The 19874-nt window shown below is 42.6% G+C and overlaps 1 protein-coding gene across 1 annotated transcript in view; it reads left to right on the forward strand.

The window, feature by feature from the left end:
- CREBBP (CREB binding lysine acetyltransferase) overlaps positions 1–19874 on the forward strand; it is a 135043-nt gene that overhangs the window by 64411 nt on the left and 50758 nt on the right. Inside the window, exons 4-5 of the mRNA XM_081257023.1 lie at positions 13720–13960; positions 15302–15415. Of these exons, the coding sequence (XP_081113149.1) occupies positions 13720–13960; positions 15302–15415 (355 nt within the window). The remainder of the gene's footprint in view (positions 1–13719; positions 13961–15301; positions 15416–19874) is intronic.

Genomic DNA, 19874 nt, shown 5'->3' on the forward strand with positions numbered 1-19874 from the left:
CTGACTTCAAGGTCCATGTGGGCCTTCTCGAAGGAGAGATTTGCTTGAGAGTGCGTGGGGTGGGGGAGAGTTGTTCCAGGGCAGTCCTCTGGAAGAGGAGGCCACCTGATTCCTTGGTGACATTACCCTTCTTGCCGTTTTCACCTGAAAAAGTCATAACACGGAAAGCAAGGGAGCATTTGCAGGAAGGAGGGAAATACAGACATCAGTTGGCACTGGATTTGTCAATTAGGTCATTGCTGACCTTCATGATGGGTCTGAGATTGTTTTAAAGGAGCAGTGTTTCGAAGTGGGACACATCTTGGGTTTATCTAATCTAAGAAAGTTTGGTGACCAAAGGGGCCTCATCATTAGTTTCTCTCACAGTCTTCTGTGGGGCTCCCCAGTGCGGTCTCCTACAAGGGTTCTTTCTTTCTTTTTTTTTTTAACATCTTTATTGGAATATAATTGCTCTACAATGGTGTGTTAGTTTCTGCTTTATAACAAAGTGAATCAGCCATACATACACATATATCCTCAGATCTCCTCCCTCTTGCGTCTTCCTCCCACCCTCCCTATTCCATCCCTCTAGGTGGTCACAAAGCACTGAGCTGATCTCCCTGTGCCCTGTGGCTGCTTCCCACTAGCTATCGATTTTACATTTGGTAGTGTATATATCATGTCACTCTCTCACTTCGTCCCAGCTTACCCTTCCCCCTCTCCGTGTTCCCGAGTCCATTCTCTACGTCTGTGTCCTTATTCCTGTCCTGCCCCTAGGTTCTTCAAAACCTTTTTTTTTTGTTGTTTTTCAGATTCCATATATATGTGTTAGCATGCAGTATTTGTTTTTCTCTTTCTGACTTACTTCACTCTGTATGACAGACTCTAGGTCCATCCACCTCACTACAAATAACTCAATTTCATTTCTTTTTATGGCTGATACTCCATTGTATATATGTGCCACGTCATCTTTATCCATTCATCTGTTGATGGACACTTAAGTTGCTTCCATGTCCTGGCTATTGTAAATAGAGCTGCAGTGAACACTGTGGTACATGAATCTTTTTGAATTATGGTTTTATCAGGATATATGCCCAATAGTGGGATTGCTGGGTCATATGGTAGTTCTATTTTTAGTTTTTTAAGGAACCTCCATACTGTTCTCCACAGTGACTGTATCAATTTACATTCCCACCAACAGTACAAGAGGGTTCGCTTTTCTCCACACCCTCTCCAGCATTTATTGTTTGTAGATGTTTTGATGATGGCCATTCTGACCGGTGTGAGGTGATACCTCATTGTAGCTTTGATTTGCATTTCGCTAATGATTAGTGATGTTGAGCATCCTTTCATGTGTTTGTTGGCAATCTGTATATCTTCTTTGGAGAAATGTCTGTTTAGGTCTTCTGCCCATTTTTGGATTGGGTTGTTTGTTTTTTTGATGTTGAACTGCATGAGCTGCTTGTAAATTTTGGAGATTAATCCTTTGTCAGTTGCTTCGTTTGCAAATATTTTCTCCCATTCTGAGTGTTGTCTTTTCGTCTTGTTTATGGTTTCCTTTGCTGTGCGAAAGCTTTTAAGTTTCATGAAGTCCCATTTGTTTATTTTTGTTTTTATTTCCATTTCTCTAGGAGATGGGTCAAAAAGGATCTTGCTGTTATTTATGTCAAAGAGCGTTCTGCCCATGTTTTCCTCTAAGAGTTTTATAGTGTCTCGCCTTACATTTAGGTCTTTAATCCATTTTGAGTTTATTTTACAAGGGTTATTTCTAATAGAAAGTTCATACGTGTTGGGGTTTTTTGTTATGTTGTTTTGAGAAAAACTAAGGACTGTATTATGGAGACTTTGCCATTCTTAAAGTTGCAATGGAGGAAAATCATCAGTAGTGCTGCTTATTTAAAATTGCTCACAGAAGAATAAAATAAAATAGCTCATGAGAATGGTGTTAGGATTTTGGTCATGCGTCAGAGAATTTGAACTTGGAGGCTTTGGATGAGGCCCCCAGGCAGCTGCTGATTCATGTCTCTAAAGTGAAGGAAAGTGTCGCTGGTACTGACTATCCATGCAGAGGAGGGTTGTAGAACTGTGTTCTGTGTCCTGCCAGAATAACAAAGATATGGGGTAGTGCCATTAGCTACGGCTCTTCCAAGGCAAGCTGTGTGTTTTGGGGTTAGTTCTTTCTGTTTCTCAGCATGTCAGTGGACCCAGTGCATCAGTGGGACTGGTTCTTGGGCCCCACCCTGTCCTCCTGGTTCAGAATCTCTTAGAAGAGGGTGAGGAATCTGTGTTCTTGTCTGTCACTGTTATTTGTGAAACTTTAGTTTTTTTCTTTCTCAGTTTTCCAGGGTGTGCCACCTACTTCCCTGTAAGGTGGTTCAGGATAATTGCCAAATAGATGGACTTGTTCTTTCTTTTGCACTGGAACTGCTGCTTTAAATAAGCTCCTCCGGTGATTTTGATGTAGATTAGTCTTTGAGAGCCACTGTTCCCTGCAGTGTCAGTGACCTGATGCCCGGCTGCCCCACTGTGGAGTGGGCTACTTTGTTAGTCTTGAGTCCACTTCAGTACTTCAGAAGGCTTCCCTGTCTCCCTCCACCTTTTCTGTCTTATTCTCTTATGATTTTCTGTCCTCCCATGTCCAGTTTCTGATCACTGAGGGAGCAAGACTTGAACTGATTGAACTTTGTGGACCCAAGGGTCTCCTCTTTGTTGTTGTCTTTGATTGGCTCATCTCACAGTTTTAGTTGCCCTGCGGAGATGCTGATGTTCGCATACCATTGTCCGCTAGCTCCTTGTACTTCACAAGCGTGAATTTAAAATCACTGGTGGTCTAGTATTTTCCTCTACCCTAGGACTGGGGAGAGTGCTTCCCCGTACTCTCGTCCTTCTCTGGAAACGAGTGAAGAGTCTTGTCAGCTCTTCACCATGAGAGCAGTTTCTGTATAAAATCACTCTGTGGCTATGAATTATGCCTCAGTAATTGAACTGGAAAACAGGGGACAAGGTTGGGAAGTGAGCGCTTGCCTGTAATTATTAGCCACCCAAGTGTTTTTGTAATTTTAGGAGTTTACCTTTCGTATTCTCAACTTACTGCCTTCACCTGTAACTTGAAGATCTCTGAGAAAATGTGTGAGGCCTTAGAAGAATAGCTTTTAGTTCTAAAATTCTTATTAGTACCTGTATAAATCCTTTCTACTGTTTTAACTCATTCTCTTTTGTTTTGGTAATAAATATCAGCTGGGAAACATAGCCTAAGCACAAAATATGATGCGTTGCAAATATCAGGAAACTATAAATGGAGAAAAATTAACAGTATTCTTTGATATTAGGAACCAACTGTACGTATTGCAAGTACTCAATCAAGATCATTTAACTTCTTTCCAAGATGAGTTTCCATTAACCAACAGTGTCTTTTCTAGGGTCTAATTAATGTAGCCTTTTCTTCAATGAAACTTTCTGGGTAAAACAACATAAATTATCTCCAGAGACATTCAGCCCTCTCACTTCACGTAAAGAAGAGACTCGGTAGGAAGGTTCTTCATGTCTAAACAAGCTGCGCCCACCACATACTAGTGTTGGAATTTCTGCCTGCTCGATAGCAGCAAATACAGGTGTTTCTGGAAAATGAAGTGACCATTTTAAGAAGACCTCAGTAGACACCTTAAAAGATTGTATTAAAAAATGAAAAATAAATTTAAAAAAATTTTTAATAAAAAATAAAATATATATTTTTAAAAGGAAGAAGAACTCAGTAGATAGCACATTTAATGGATCTGGAAGGAGATAGTCGTAGCTACCAAAGATGTAAGTGCAATACTGTGTCTGAAGAACCACAGCAGTCTTTTTGCAGCCCTAATTACCCTAACTTCTTTTTACTTTTTTCCACAATTATCTGAAATGGCCCTAAGGCTCAAGTCACCAAAAACTAATTTTTCAGTCAAATGATTAATTTGCCAAGTTATCAAAAACTTACTGTCATAAATGTTCTTGAAGAATATGTTCGTATATGTTGATGGTCAAGAAGATTATTCCTTAAAAGTTTAGTAGATTGGTAATTCTCATTTGGCGAATGGGCCTGATGCTGTGAAGACCCCTTAACTCAGTTAAGACCTGCTGGTCTGGTTGGCCTGTCACCTTGGCTGTTGGAATAGATTCAGCAGCTTTTACCTTTTAGGGTTTCTTTGCACAGGTGCATTTGACCACTCAGCCCTCCACGGCAGACCGACTCTCTGGGTCGGAAGGAGTGACCTTAGGGCAGAGGAGAGAGTGGGTCTGTCCAGTTGTCAGTCCTGTGCCTTTGCCCTCTGGCTCACCCATCGAGTTTTTTTTCTTGACTTAGCCATTTGTTTTCTGCTGTGAAATCACCGCGTTTCTGATTTGGAAGATTGCTTAGAAATCATTCTGGTCCACCTTGCTCATTTTAAATTATTTCCCTGTTGAATTTAAATCTTAAATTGTAAGGTAATCTTATTTTTTTAAAAATCAACAAACACCAAGCAAAAAGGAGAAAACACAAGAAACATTATTCCTTCTGTCTAAACAACTATGTTCTGTTTCTTACCAATTGATCTTTATCATCTCAGGTGATTATCACTTCTTCCTAGTTTGATAGCTCTGCATTTAATGAGCATATTCTTTATTTTATGACTGCAAAGCTTTGTGTACCCAGCTGTTCTAGGGTCCTTCTGGGGGAATCAGAACAAGTAAATATTGCAGAACAACGCTTTGTCCCACCTGGTATTTGCTTTCTTGTCATTTTCTGACTTTTAAGTGGAGGTTGGGAAGAAGTAAAGTTTCCAGGTGGGCCAGGGGAGTATGTCAAGAGGAGTGTGGGTCTGGACTCCATCAGTAATGTAGAAGGTCTGGGTCAGGTTGATCCTGAAGGGCCATCTCTAGGAATCCCAGCCTGACATGAATTGGGGGCAGTGGTTGTGTGGCAGGAGGAAGCACTTTCATTCCCTCTTCTGTCTTGGTCAGTGTCTGCTTCTTACTGTTTGCATTACAGAGTCCTTTGCAGACATTATAATCTGTTCCTCGACACTTCATGGAAAATAACTTCCTTTTCTAGAAAGAATGCCAGAATAAACTTCATTATACATACTCCTTGTGCATATCTGTGATTCTATCCTCAGGATAGAATAAAGGGCATTTTAAAAAATGGGGTGGGTGCTGATTACTCAAACCTGTGTAACAATAGCATAACCCTAATAAAAATACATCAAACTCCTTTAAAAATTAAGGAATACACCACAATAAATATAAAATGTTTGTGTTTCAAGGTCGTGTGATGGACAGGGGTGTAAATGATGGTTGAGTTATGGTGACAAGTGACACATGCAAAGAGCAAAGATCTAGCAAAGACTGAAAAGGGGTAAGTGGGCTGTACCCTCCACAGCCCTTAGATCATGTGCTTTGTGTTCACCTGCTGTTACTCATCGTTCAAAATGTTGACAGGCAGGGGTGGGGGGGGTCACGATTGCACCAATGTGACTCCTACGCCGTGGTAACCTCCCCCTTCCATGATTAGGAATTGCATGTGATCTGATGGGAATTACTGAAATGCAAATTTCACATATTTTATGGCCTTTAATGGATACTTTTATATTGCCTTCCAACAAAAGCCACAAACCAGGTCACTAATATCGCACAATGCTCCCAAGGCTGGGGATTATCACTCTGTCCTTTGATAGGAGGAAACGGTGTCTTATTATTTTGATTTGCATTTCTTGATTACTGGTAAGAATTAAAGTACTTATGTTTAGTATGCTTTTATTTTTTGAGTTGCTTAGTTCCTGTCCTTGGCCAGTTTTTTTGTTAGATTCTCTTAGAATGCTTTATAAAGCAAGGTGGGCAACCCTCTGACAAGGTGGGCAGCAGGAGGGTTAAAAGGTGGGCACTCTACTGCTAGATCCCCCTCTCCACCACTGCCCAGTGCCACTTTGGGCCCTGAGTTAGTCCTCCCTTGGCGGGGGGGTATTAAATGAGCTGATGCTGTTGGGCACTGAATACAGAACCTGGCACAAAGTCCTTGAGAAATAAAGACTTGCCAAGGAGAGGAAAAAGAATAGTACCTGCAGTGTTATTTGCTTTGTCTTGTGTGTTTCAGATATTTTTCCTAGTTTGTTGGTTGCCATTACAGTGGCCTGGCCCTGGTGCTTTTCCATTATGCATGGCTGCCGCTACATCAGAATCACCTGTGGCCCTTTTGCTCTTAAATGTTTTGTTTTATTCTAACTGTAAAGGTACATACATGTTCATTTTGGAAAATCTTTAAAAAGTAGAAAGCTAAATATAATAAAGCACCCCCTGTGGAACTTTAACAAATAGAAATGCCTCTGGCTCCGCCCCAGATTTGTGAATCATAGTCTCTGGGAGGGACAAATGGGGAATCTGTATTTGAAGAGGTTTTACTGGGGATTGGTTAGGAACCACTGCTTTACATATTTTTATGAAGGCCTTTACCACTTTTGCATTACAAAATATTCATTTAATACTTTCTAGTACCTTTACAATTTTATTTTTTATATTTAATTGTTCATTGTTTTCTACTGATTCTTCTGATCCCCCCCCAAAGTGGAATGTTTTTTGTTTATAAAAATAGTGGACACTTGTAAAACGTTCAAACAATACATAATTATAAACACGATCGCACCCCTGCCCAGAGATAACCACCAAATAATCTTAGAAGAACAAAGTTTTTCTAAGAACAGGTAAAAAATATAAAGTTAATAAAGAAAAACCAAATGACCTTATGGTACTATTTTATAACTTTCCTTTGTAGCTTAATATGTTATAGACAGCTTTTCATGAAAGCATGAAGGTCTACATTATTGTTACTAATTTTGTTTGCCTCAAATAATCATTTTGCTATATCTCACAATTTTTGGTGGGTCAAGGATTTGGATAGGGCTTGGCTTTGGGCCCTTATGTTCCATGTGGCTTTGACTGGGGTCACTTGAGGTCCACCTTACTTTTCATAACTGCATATGATTTCATGAGGTCTGTAGCCATAATTTTTTAATTAGTCCACCTTTGATAGGCATTTAGGAGTTTTCCAGTAATCAAGTAATCAAGGCGTGGTGGCTGTCTTTGTACATACATTTTAGCACACTAGTCCAGTTACTTCCCTAATAATAAATTATAAGAAGTAGAACTACTGGATCAAAAGAAATGCACATTTTTCTTTTTGATACATGTTGCTTTCCAGAATCATACTAAATTGCATTATCACCAAAATCTCTGAAAATTGCTGTCTCTATACCCTCATTGATACCATTTTTTTTTTATCGTGGTCATATTGATAGGTGAAAGATGCCTCTTTGTTCTAATTTCATTTCTTTGATGATTAGTGAGATAGAACTCATTTTATTTTATTTTATTTTATTATTTTTATTTTTTTAAATATTATTTTTTTTATTAGTTTCTGCTTTATAACAAAGTGAATCAGTCATACATATACATCTGTTTCATTTTAAAACAGCTTTACTGAGATATAATTCATGTCCCATACAGTGTTCCTTCCCCCTTTTAAAGTGCACAGTTCAATGGCATTCAGTGTATTGTGTGACCATCACAAACCACAATTTTATTTTTAAAATTTTTTCTTTTTTGATTAATTTATTTTTTGGCTGCGTTGGGTCTTCATTGCTGCACACGGGCTTTCTCTAGTTGCAATCAGTGGACGCTACTCTTCGTTGCAGTGCGTGGGCTTCTCATTGCAGTGGTTTCTCGTTGTGGAGCACGGGCTCTAGACGCCCGGGCTTCAGTAGTTGAGGCGCATGGGCTCAGTAGTTGTGGCTCTCAGGCTGTAGAGCGCGGGCTCAGTAGTTGTGGCACACGGGCTTAGTTGTTCCGCGGTATGTGGGATCTTCCCAGACCAGGGCTCGAACCCGTGTCCCCTGCATTGGCAGGCAGATTCTTAACCACTGTGCTACCGGGGAAGTCCACCAACCACAATTTGAGAACATTTTCATATCCCAGAAAAAAACTCTGTACTTTTAGCAAGTTCCTTCCATTTCCCCCAGACCTTCAGCCAGATGCAACCGCTAATCTATTTTCTGCCTCTATGGATTTACCTATTCTGGACATTTCATAGAAATGGAATTATACAATATGTGGTCATTTGTGACTGGCTCTTTTCACTTAGCACGATGTTTTCGAAGTTCATTCATGTTGTAGCATGTATTGGTACTTCCCTTTTTGTGGTTGGATTATATTCCATTTTGGATATATCACTTTTTTCCATTCATCAGTTGATGGGCATTTAAGTTCATTCCACTTTTTTGGCTGTTAGGAATAGTGCTGCTACAAACATTTGTGTACATGTTTTTATGTGAACATATGTTTTCAATTCTCTTGGGTGTATATGCTTAGGAGGGGAATTGCTGGGTCATATGGTAACTCCAGGTTTAACCTTTTGAGGAACTGCCAGAGTGTTTTCCAAAGTTGCTGTTCCATTTGATGTTCTCACCAGTTGAGTGTGTGAGAGTCCAGTTTTTCCACATGCTCACCAACACTTGTTACTGTCTTGTTTTTTAAATTGTAGCTACCCTAGTGGGTGTAAAATGGTACCTCAGTGTGGTTCTGATGATGGCTAATAGTGCTGAGCGTCTTTTCATGTGCTTATTGACCATTTGTATATCTTCTTTGGGAAAATGTCTGTTCGTATCCTTTGTCCATTTAAAAAATTAGGTTCTTTTTTTTTTAATCATTAGTTTTAAAGGTTTTTTTTAATACAAGTTCCTTATCAAATCTATGATTTGCAGATGTTTTCTCCCATTCTTTGGGCTGTCTTTCACTTTCTTGATGGTATCTTTCAAAGCATAACAACTTTTAATTTTAATGAGGTCCAGTTTATTTTTTTCATTGATGTGGTTTGTGCTTTTGGTGACATATCTAAGAATCCATTACCTAATCCAAGGTCATGAAGGTTTACTCCTATGATTTTTTTCTAAAAGTTTTATAGTTTTAGCTCTCATATTTAGGCCTTTGATTAGTTTTGAGTTTTGTGGGGGTTTTTTTTGCACTACGTGGGCCTCTCACTGTTGTGGCCTCTCCCGTTGCGGAGCACAGGCTCTGGACGCGCAGGCCCAGCGGCCATGGCTCACGGGCCCAGCCGCTCTGCAGCATGTGGGATCTTCCCGGACTGGGGCACAAACCCGTGTCCTCTGCATCGGCAGGCGGACTCTCAACCACCGTACCACCAGGGAAGCCCCATTTTGAGTTAATTTTTGAGTATGATGTGAAAAAGGGGTCCACCTTCATTCTTTAGCATGTGGATATCCAGTTGTCTTATCCTTTTTTTTTTTTTTTTTTTTTTGCGGTACGCGGGCCTCTCACTGTTGTGGCCTCTCCCATTGCGGAGCACAGGCTCTGGACACGCAGGCTCAGCGGCCGTGGCTCACGGGCCCAGCCGCTCCGCGGCATGTGGGATCTTCCCAGACTGGGGCACGAATCCGTGTCCCCTGCATCGGCAGACGGACTCTCAACCACTGCGCCACCGGGGAAGCCCCATTTTGAGTTAATTTTTGAGTATGATGTGAAGAAGGGGTCCACCTTCATTCTTTAGCATGTGGATATCCGGTTGTCCTATCCTTTTTATCACTGTTGGTTGGAAAGACTATTCTTCTCTCCATTGAGTTGTCTTGGCACCGAGGTGTAGAACGTTTTTTATGTTTGCTGTTTATTTATTTTGTGAGGTATCTGTACTTTTTAATGGAGTAGTATCTTTTTTTTTTTTTTCCCCTGAGTTCTTTATATAATAAAAAGTGCCACAACCTTTCTGGAAAACAATTTAGCAACATATATAAGGAGCTTTAATTATGGCCCTATCTTTTGACTCACTGTTTCCACTTCCCCGAAACAACCATTTTCCCTGTTTTTCACTTTTTAAATTTTGCTCTGATTTTCTTTATGTTAAGTTTTTCTTATTGTCATACTAAAAATATTTTTTCCAGTATTTTTGTCCATTTTAATCTACTTTAATTCACCTGGAATTTATTTTATATTTTAAGGTGGTACAAGGATCAAAGATTGCCGCCACAGCCCTCCAGTTTAAAATACCACCTGTATAATACACTAATTTTATATGTACATGTATCCTTTTCTAGACTTATGTAAAGAAATCTATAGCTTTATAGTTTTGGTATCTGGCAGGATAGATTCCTCCTTCATTCTTACTGTTTTTCAAAATTTTCTTGGCTATTGCAAAAATAAAGTTGCATAAAATTATAAATTACTTTGGGGGGAATATGCAGGTTTTGTTCTATATGTTTAAAGGGAGGTTCTTGCCTAAGCGCTTTTTTTCCATTCTCCATGCCCGCCTGGACAGTGGGGACTGAGCAGGGAAGTTGGTAGTCTGAAGGCTGCTTCTGACAGATTACTGCAGGAGTTCATACACCTCTTCTGTCTTGTTGAACACCAGTCTGAGAGAGGAGGAACTTAAATGCACCCTAAGTTTGTAAGCACTTTGCAAACTGGAATAGCCTTGAGCAAGTACGTGGAGTTATATGGGGAAGGCCAAACACAGGGACACGAGACATGTCTTCTCTTCCATTTTGCTGCAGACTCAGCTTCACCATCCATTATGTTTTTTGAGACACATGTAAGCAGTGTGTAGAGCTTATTAAGCATCTACAGATAGAAGTAAAGACCAGGGTTTGAATGTGCTGTATAGTTTCCAGCCATGCTATTTCTACATGTTGAGGTTTCAATATACTGTCACGTATAGCTCAAAATATGCTATATTAAGAACATCCCAGATGAGAAGCAATGTGTTAATTTTTAATAACTTTAAAAAGTCTTTTATAATTTAATCATAAGGTTGAGATTTTTACCCGATTTTTGTATGGTATGTTTGTTTTGTATGTAGCATTTCTGTATTTTAAGAAATGGGAGGAGGACGACTGGCTGGATTCTTCAAGTCAGTGCCATGAGAAAATGGGGGAGGGTGGCAGGAGATGAAGAACCTTAAAGACAATAACCAGAGGTAGGGTTTGGGTCTGAATTGGGTCTTGATTTGTGCAGACCAGCTCTAAAAGACATTTTGGGGGCAAGTAGAGAAATTTATATAGGGACTAGATATTAGCAGGTATTAAAGAATCCTTCATTTCGGGCTTCCCTGCTGGCACAGTGGTTAAGAATCTGCCTGCCAATGCAGGGGACACGGGTTCGAGCCCTGGTCCGGGAAGATCCCACATGACGCAGAGCAACTAAGCCCATGTGCCACAACTACTGAGCCTGTGCTCTAGAGCCCGTGACCCACAACTACTGAGCCCGAGTGCCACAACTACTGAAGCCCACGTGCCTAGAGCCCATGCTCCGCAACTAGAGAAGCCACAGCAATGAGAAGCCCGTGCACCGCAATGAAGAGTAGACCCCGCTCGCTGCAACTAGAGAAAGCCCAGGCACAGCAACGAAGACCCAACACAGCCAAAAATAAAAACAAATAAATAAATAAATTTATTTTTAAAAAATAGAATCCTTTGTTAGATGTGATAATAGTATCATTTCCTCTCTGCTTATCCATATGTTTGAAATTTTTATAAATGCAGAAGAGACCTAAACAAGGATCATCTTACATTTCCCATATTCTTCTATTCCTTTTGATTTCCGCTTGGACTTTCTAGTCCATGGGAATAAGTTAATCATTCTGAAACATTTAACATTGATACTGAATGCTGCTGGGGGCATAGTCACAGGCTGTTGGAGCTTTATTTTAAAGTACCAGAAAAAAAGGAGAGGGTACAGTTTATGCCTAATCATGGGAGATTGGATAAACAAGTGTATAGCCACATGTTCACTACACATCATACTGCAACTTAATGGTATGGGACAGAACCTGGAGTAAATATGAAGCCAGATGGTTCATACGTACACATGTGCATAGGAAAAAAGACTGGAAGAAGAAAAACCTGTCTACGCTTCAGTAGTGGACTCCTGACTGTCAGGATTTCACATGTTAATTATTTCCTTAGTTCTTTTGCTTTCCACATTTTCTACCGGGTGCATATATTGCTTTTATAATCAGGGAAAAAATAGACATAAGGAAAAGAGGCTGTTTTCTCTACCAGTCAGGAAGCTCGACCTCTCAGCTTGAACTTTGTTTTTGCTTTGGATCCTGGTTAGGCTTCCAGGGGTTGTGCTCCTGAGCAAAGCCAGGCGGTTTTTCTACACACTTATTTTCTGAGTTCTCATCAAGATAAAACCAAAGCACAAAACCCTGTAACTTTTAAAAAATGAGATTTGGTTCATTAAGAAATATTTTTATACTTGGTTTTCCCCTAATTGCAGGTGTATAATTTTGATTCTTAATTTGGAAAATCAGAGTGGTGGTGTACTTCATGGGAGGCACTGAGTGTTGTGAAATCAGGCCAGGAGTGTGACTGTCAGAGCAGAAGATTAGAAGTCCCTGAACTGTGGATTATATTGTTACATATCAGGAACATTAAATCTCGCTGATTTCACAAGTTTCTTTAGTAAATTTGTGTGAAGAATGTTGGTAGTTGGTAAAGAGTAAGAAGGTGGTCTCCACAGGTCACCTTTTCCATTTTCTTTGCAGTTAAGAGATACGGTTGGTCTGGCCTATTACTTTGAAAGGCTGAGAACAGCTAAACTCTATTTTTGAATCTTTAGCAGATCATCGAATACTTTTAGAAAAAATATTGTCAGATGTCTGCATAGTAACTTTAATGGAAGGCAAAGCATTTCATAAGCATTAACCATTGTACTGGGTGGTTGTATTCAAGATAAGTGTTGTCTTATTCTTTTTTTTTCTTTTTTAACTTTATTTTATTTATTTATTTTTTGGCTGCTTTGGGTCTTCATTGCTGCACGTGGGCTTTCTCTAGTTGTGGCGAGCGGGGGCTACTCTTCATTGCGGTGTGCAGGCTTCTCATTGTGGTGGCTTCTCTTGTTGCAGAGCACGGGCTCTAAGTGCTCGGGCTTCAGTAGTTGTGGCACATGGGCTCAGTAGTTGCAGTGCACAGGCTCTAGGGTGCGTGGGCTTCAGTAGTTGTGGGGTACAGGCTCAGTAGTTGTGGCTCGCGGGCTCTAGAGTACAGGCTCAGTAGTTGTGGCGTACAGGCTTAGTTGCTCCATGGCACATGGAATCTTCCCAGACCAGGGATCGAACCTGTGTCCCCTGCACTAGCAGGCAGATTCTCAACCACTGTGCCACCCGGGAAGTCCTGTCTTATTCTTTTAGGAGAGGTAATGAATGCTGCAAGTATTGTCCCTCTGGTCACAAGATTATGAAATCCAAAGGGTGGCTCTGATTCTTATGCTCCATCAGATATTCACAGTGGGTTGTGATTGGTCAGGCCTTGGCAATCTTTTTAATTAGGTTGAATCATATGAAATTGCCAATGTTTGGTCATTTGGGCCTAGAGAAACAACAGTTTCATATGGTTGAACCTAATATAGTAACAGCTTTTCGTGCACTTGTATGTATTGTAGAGTGAATTGGGTTTTTGTTACTACAGTTTAGAATAAGCATTGCTTTCTTGCTCTCAGATGATCATACAAAAGTGAACTTTAACCAGCCTTGCTTCTGAGTTGGTTTATTTCTGTGCCTCTGGATCTTCCTTAAAGTTGCCAATGAGCTAAAGAGAACCTCACCAGCTGCCTTCTCTCTGTGGCTGATACTATCCATCAGCTTTAACATTAGTTTGAAAAATAATTAATGAACGTGAATTGGAACTCTGAAAGCTTATTAAAATATTTTTATTTGTTTTATTTTAGTCTCAGATGCAAACATCAGTGGGAATTGGACCCTCACAGGCAATTGCAACGGGCCCTACTGCAGATCCTGAAAAACGCAAACTGATACAGCAGCAGCTGGTTCTACTGCTTCACGCTCATAAATGTCAGAGGCGAGAACAAGCAAATGGAGAGGTTCGGGCCTGCTCTCTCCCACATTGTCGAACCATGAAAAATGTTTTGAATCACATGACACATTGTCAGGCTGGGAAAGCCTGTCAAGGTAAGTGCCATTTTCTGAAGTCCTGGGGGCAGAGCTTAGGACGAAATTTGTCTATTATTCTCAGGCACCTCTCTTGTTAATAAGGTTCCCACCACCTACGTCCCCACACGCCGACCAGTCAGATGCCTCTGGACACTGACCTGCTGAGGAGAAAGGCGATTTGGTTTTATAATATTCTGTGAACTTCTGCTGGCTGGGGCTGTGCCCTGCGTTTGTTCTTTTCTGCCTTCCTGTGTCACGGAAGACCTTTGTCCCTTCTTGACGCTGTCTTCGTCATAACTGTCTAGATCATGGTTTTCTTTTGGACAGTGTAGCTCACACACATACACACATGCACACACCCTTCCCAGAACCTGGAGCATCTGTCTTGCAGTCGTTTTGTGTGCCCACACTTCCAGGGGCCCACTGCCTTGCTCCTCTGCCCTTTCGTCTTGAGGCTCATTGGCATACTGGTGAAGTTGTCCTGGGTGACTGTCTGTGACGTGGGAAACTGTGCACCGTATCATCCCTGCCACTCCTTCCTTCCCATCCAGGAGGGGGGGACTCAGGCGAGTCACGTGCCCCTCCCCCCCCGCCTGCTCTTCTATAGCAGACACCCCAGTTCTCCCGAAGAGACTGTTTCTTACTAACAACTCTACTTCCCTTTAATCTTTATTCTCTTTCCTTCTCTTCAAACTTGTGCTCCTGAACCTTGGGGAGAGTCTCTCCCTGATCTCCCTCTTTCCCTTGTGTCATTTGTGAGTCCCAGGTGTAACCCTGATCCTGATGGAAAAGCAGAGGAGGGTCATGCTAGACCTTTAGAAAGGAGTGACAGCACCTTCACATGGAAGCAAAACTAAAGACAGAGGGACCAGGCACAGCTGCCCTCTCAAGTACTTTGAGAAGTGCCCAGCGTCCCCTTCAGAGTCTCCACAGACCTCGCATTTGCTTCTGTCTATATTTCTTCAGCTATAGTATTTAGATGGCTTCATCCTTAAACATAATGTAAAATTTGTATTGTAAATAGTGACATTGCAGAATTATTATTTGTTCTGCCTTTCATTCCAGTTGTGCAGTATTTCATGTCGAGTAGTTTTTGTTTTGTTTTTGATTTGTGGGCTGAACCTTATTCACCATCATTCATAACATTGCTTCTATGGGAAGTTTTTGTTTGGAACTCTCAGTAGTTGACTTACAAACTTCTTGGAAAATAGCCTGTTTGTAAGTTGAGGACTGCCTGCACTGTGCTGTGGTTACACTTGTTACCATTTTTTTATGGAAGCTGGCATTATAATTTAGGTGTAATTGAAAGCGTGACGATCTGGATAGAAAAATAACATCTCGTTGTTTTTCTGGTCATAGTTGCCCATTGTGCATCTTCACGACAAATCATCTCTCATTGGAAGAACTGCACACGACATGACTGTCCTGTTTGCCTCCCTTTGAAAAATGCCAGTGACAAGCGAAACCAACAAAGTAAGTGAGCATTGGGGGTAGAGAAGCTTGGCGATGAGATGATAAGCTCTTTCTAAAGAGAATACAGAGGAGTAGGTAGGAAGCAGGGCAGAAACTACTAACCGCAAAGTATAGTGGGAGCAGAGGTACCAAGGTGGAGACCTGAGGGCGAAGCTCAGCTTAGCGAGTAGACAGGTCCTCCATGTGCTCAGTGACATGGTCGCTTTGGAATCCCCCCCACCCTCCACCCCTAGCACTAGAATTGGTCACAGCAGAGCAGTGAGTGCAAAAGAGGGGCGTCACTTTGTTCAGAGAGCCGAGAGCCAACATGATGACTCTTCATGTTTCTTGACAGATACTCAGTATCTGAGGATTTGAGTGTCATGTCACTGTAATGGCGGCGACTTTGGGGTGAGGGGTGGAGTAGACTGGACACTTCTCTTGGAATTACTCTAAAGTAAGTTTTGAGGACTCCGTGTTCTAGAAGAGTCAGGGGGTCAGGGTAAAATCCCACGTGCAGACGTTTAGGAGATTTTCCTCCTTGGAGATGCAGTTCCCAGACCTAGTTGCATAACTAACAGTTTATTCAGCACAAATTGAGAGTCTCTGCACCAGGACTGGCAGCATCCTGATCATTCCCGTCGTTTTGTCATCTTTCCAGTCGATCTTTGTAGCCTTTAGCTGATCGGCTAATCAGCGCCCTGCTTAGGAGGCCTGCGTGTGGCTCCCAGGGGCTCCCTGTAGGCATCAGAGCAGGGAAAGGATGAGCATCTCTCCCAAATTTTCAGTCCCTTCCTGTCATTTCCGAGGTGAAACTGTGGTCTTTGGGTGTATCCCTCAGTTTGGGCAGATAGGCCGTGCCCTTGAATCTTGTGTCACCCCTTGGGCTGGAGCTGCTCCCCATGACTACAGCACCGTCCGTCGTCTTCGTCTTCCTCCACCTCATCTGTGCCGTCTTGCCACCCTCCCCTGTTTGTCGTTATGTGTTCATTACTCTCATTCTTCTTGATCACCTGCCTCAGACCCCACTACTGCCTGCAGAACATGTGCTGCTTTTCTTTCTGGTTGTTTCCATGTGGCACAAGGAAAGATGGACAAGCACACCGTTCCTCAGAGCACTGTGCAGGCCACAGGCTTTCCTCTCAACAAGCCCAGCTCCTCCCTTCCAAGAGGGTCCCTCACGAGCCTGCCCCACATGGCTGGGTGTCCATGGCACAGGAGAGATGGTCCAGGGCCACAGGCCTGTCATCCTCCCTCCCTCCCTGCAGAAGCAGTCATACTAAGCTTCCTTTAAAAGTCATGTTCCTAAATCAGTTAAATTATACTTTGATTCACCAAAAATTGAATTAATACACAACTTTCCAGGACATCTCTTATATAAAGTGAAGATCTAGGAGTCTGGGTCTTCTAGAACCAGATATTTGGGACAGTAGTTCTAGTGGAATGCAGTCTGGTTTTCCTTCAAGTTAGTGTAAAACATTTTTTTTAAGTAGTATGTTGTGATGGCTAGTTTCTTGTGTTTTAGGATGTATTTCAGTAATAGACGTGTTTTTTTTGTTTTTTTTTTGTTTTTTTATTTTTGGCTGTGTTGGGTCTTCGTTTCTGTGCGAGGGCTTTCTCCAGTTGCGGCGAGCAGGGGCCGCTCTTCATCGCGGTGCACGGGCCTCTCACTGTTGCGGCCTCTCGTTGCGGAGCGCAGGCTCAGTAGTTGTGGCTCACGGGCCCAGTTGCTCTGCAGCATGTGGGATCCTCCCAGACCAGGGCTCGAACCCGTGTCCCCTGCATTGGCAGGCAGACTCTCAACCACTGCGCCACCAGGGAAGCCCAATAGGCGTTTTAAGTGCCAAAATATTCATTTGTCGAGTTTGTGGTTGTACAGTATTAATTCTGTGAGTAGTGAATTAAGACATTGTTCTTAACTTTTAATTTGGGGCTGTGGATTTTCTGAGCTCTTTTGGTTTTTAATATGTATTGCCATGACAATTGTAAAGATTTCTCTTTTTAGAAACACTTTGTGTGGTTTTTGTTTAAAAAAAAAAAGAAAAATGAATGTGGGTTTTTTTTTTTTTAACTCCTTATAACTGCCTGACTATTGTGACAATTGATCCAGTGCGTGCTCTCAGAAGTGGTAAACCACAGTGTTTCTCCTAGTCATAATGTAAGGTGTTACCAGGGTGATTTTATAATATAAAGTCACGGAGAAGGTGTAGACTAACTTTGTGCAAGGTTTTGGCAAATTTTCATGAAAGAAATGAAAGTGCTTTCTTTTTGTTTGTTTGTTTTTGTTTTTTTACATGCTTCTCAAATTACGTTTCTGCTCTGAGTCTGTTCCTTTGGCTCTAGCACTATAGTTTTGTGGGTACAAAGGACTTTGATAGACTGAGCGAGAAAGTTGCAGCAATATCTTTTCTGTAAATGTTTGTTGCTGTTACTCCTCTCCTGAAGCAAGTTGTGCTTATCATGTGTGAAACGGGGTTTAGGCAATAGAGAGGAACTGTGGATCTGACGCTCTAGCAGCTGAGAGTCAGCTCCACTGTTAGAATACATCCAGTTGACCCTTGAACAGCTCAGGGGTTAGGGGCACCAAACCTCTGCACAGTCAAAAATCCATGGCCCGGGACTTCCCTGGTGGTCTAGTGGGTAAGACTCTGCGCTCTCAGTGAAGGGGGCCTGGGTTCGATTCCTGGTCAGGGAACTAGATCCCACATGCATGCAGCGACTAAGAGTTCACATGCCGAGACAAAGAAGTCCGCATGCCGCAACTAAAAGATCCCACGCGTCACAGGTAATACCCAGCGCAGCATAAATCAGTCAATCAAACCACGGCCTTCCCACTGCATTGGCAGTTTGGTTCTTCCCTGTCTTTGGTTCTGCATCTGCAGGTGACAATGTGTGGGTGTCATATTTGCTGTTGAAGAACATCTGTGTGTACGTGGACCTATGCTCTTCAAACCCGTATTGTTTAAGGGTCAGCTGTACTTTAAAAATGATGTGAAGGGCTTCCCTGGTGGCGCAGTGGTTGAGAGTCCGCCTGCCGATGCAGGGGACACGGGTTCATGCCCCGGTCTGGGAAGGTCCCACATGCCGCGGAGCGGCTGGGCCCGTGAGCCATGGCCGCTGAGCCTGCACGTCCGGAGCCTGTGCTCTGCAACGGGAGAGGCCACAACAGTGAGAGGCCCACATACAGCAAAAAAAAAAAAAAAAAAAAAGATGTGATGATGGCATCAGTCAGAGGAGTGAGGTAGAGGCAAGTCAGTATTATCAGCAGTCCTGGCAGGGAGGCTCAGAGTGTGCTGGAGGGTGGGGCTGGGCAAAGCCCAATTTCAATAAAACGACAATGGAAGAGCATTTTAGACAGCACAGCTGATATGCCTGCAAGGGCACAGATCTGACTGGATTCAGAGGTTCCTGTGCTATAGTAAGGTTTGTAGTGGGTGGTAAGGACCCCTGGGGACTGAGACACACCTGTGTCCACCGAGGCTGTGCTTTCCAGGCGGGTTTTCCCACAGATGCTCACCCTACCTGGTGCACACATCCTACTTATCTAACTTCTCTCACTGATGTCTCTATTGAGAGAACCTGCCAGAATCACCTGTGGAGCCTACACAGTGGTCATTGAAAGGAAACTCAGACCTCTTTGGCCTGTGTTGAGATTTTGTTTAATTTTTCCTTGAGTTGTTTTCAAGAGATTCTGCAATCACTGATCTTGAGTTATCCATCCCTTATAGAGATAATCAGATTTTATTGAATAATTAGGACTTTGCAAGGTATATACCTAATGTCAGTCCTGGCATCTGGCTCCCAGTAAATTCCAGTACTGTACAGGGTAGTAACGGGGACAGGGGCTGTGGGAACACATGACCGAATTCCCTATTTGAATTCATGTTGCCTCATCAGTGGGGTTATTGCTACTCAGCATGTGGTCCTCAGACCAACTGCACGGGCACCCCCAGGTTGTGTGTTAGAAATGCAGAAAATTGGACCTCATCCCAGACCTCCTGTGTTACTAGACTACATTTTTTTTTTTTTTTTTTTTTGCAGTACACGGGCCTCTCACTGTTGTGGCCTCTCCCGTTGCGGAGCACAGGCTCCGGACGCGCAGGCTCAGCGGCCATGGCTCACGGGCCCAGCCGCTCCGCGGCATGTGGGATCCTCCCAGACCGGGGCATGAACCCACGTCCCCTGCATCGGCAGGCGGACTCTCAACCACTGTGCCACCAGGGAAGCCCTAGACTACATTTTAACAAATTCCCAGGTGATAGGGACATGCTGCTCTGAATGCCTTGAAGGGCAGAGTGTCTGTTCTGGAACCTTTGAGAAGGTGTGAGTGGTTCTCTGGGGGAAACCACAGGTTTCCCAACTCAGACCAGAAGGACTGTCAGAATGGGTGCCCCAAGGTCAGCCCCAGAGCCACACCAGCCCACTCACTGCCCAGGGCTGCCTGGGCCCTGGGCTGCACCTCACGTGAGCCTCCACAGGG

Source organism: Mesoplodon bidens, assembly GCF_964165515.1.
Source record: "Mesoplodon bidens genome assembly, chromosome: 15".
In the NCBI taxonomy this organism is placed as follows: Eukaryota; Metazoa; Chordata; class Mammalia; order Artiodactyla; family Ziphiidae; genus Mesoplodon; species Mesoplodon bidens.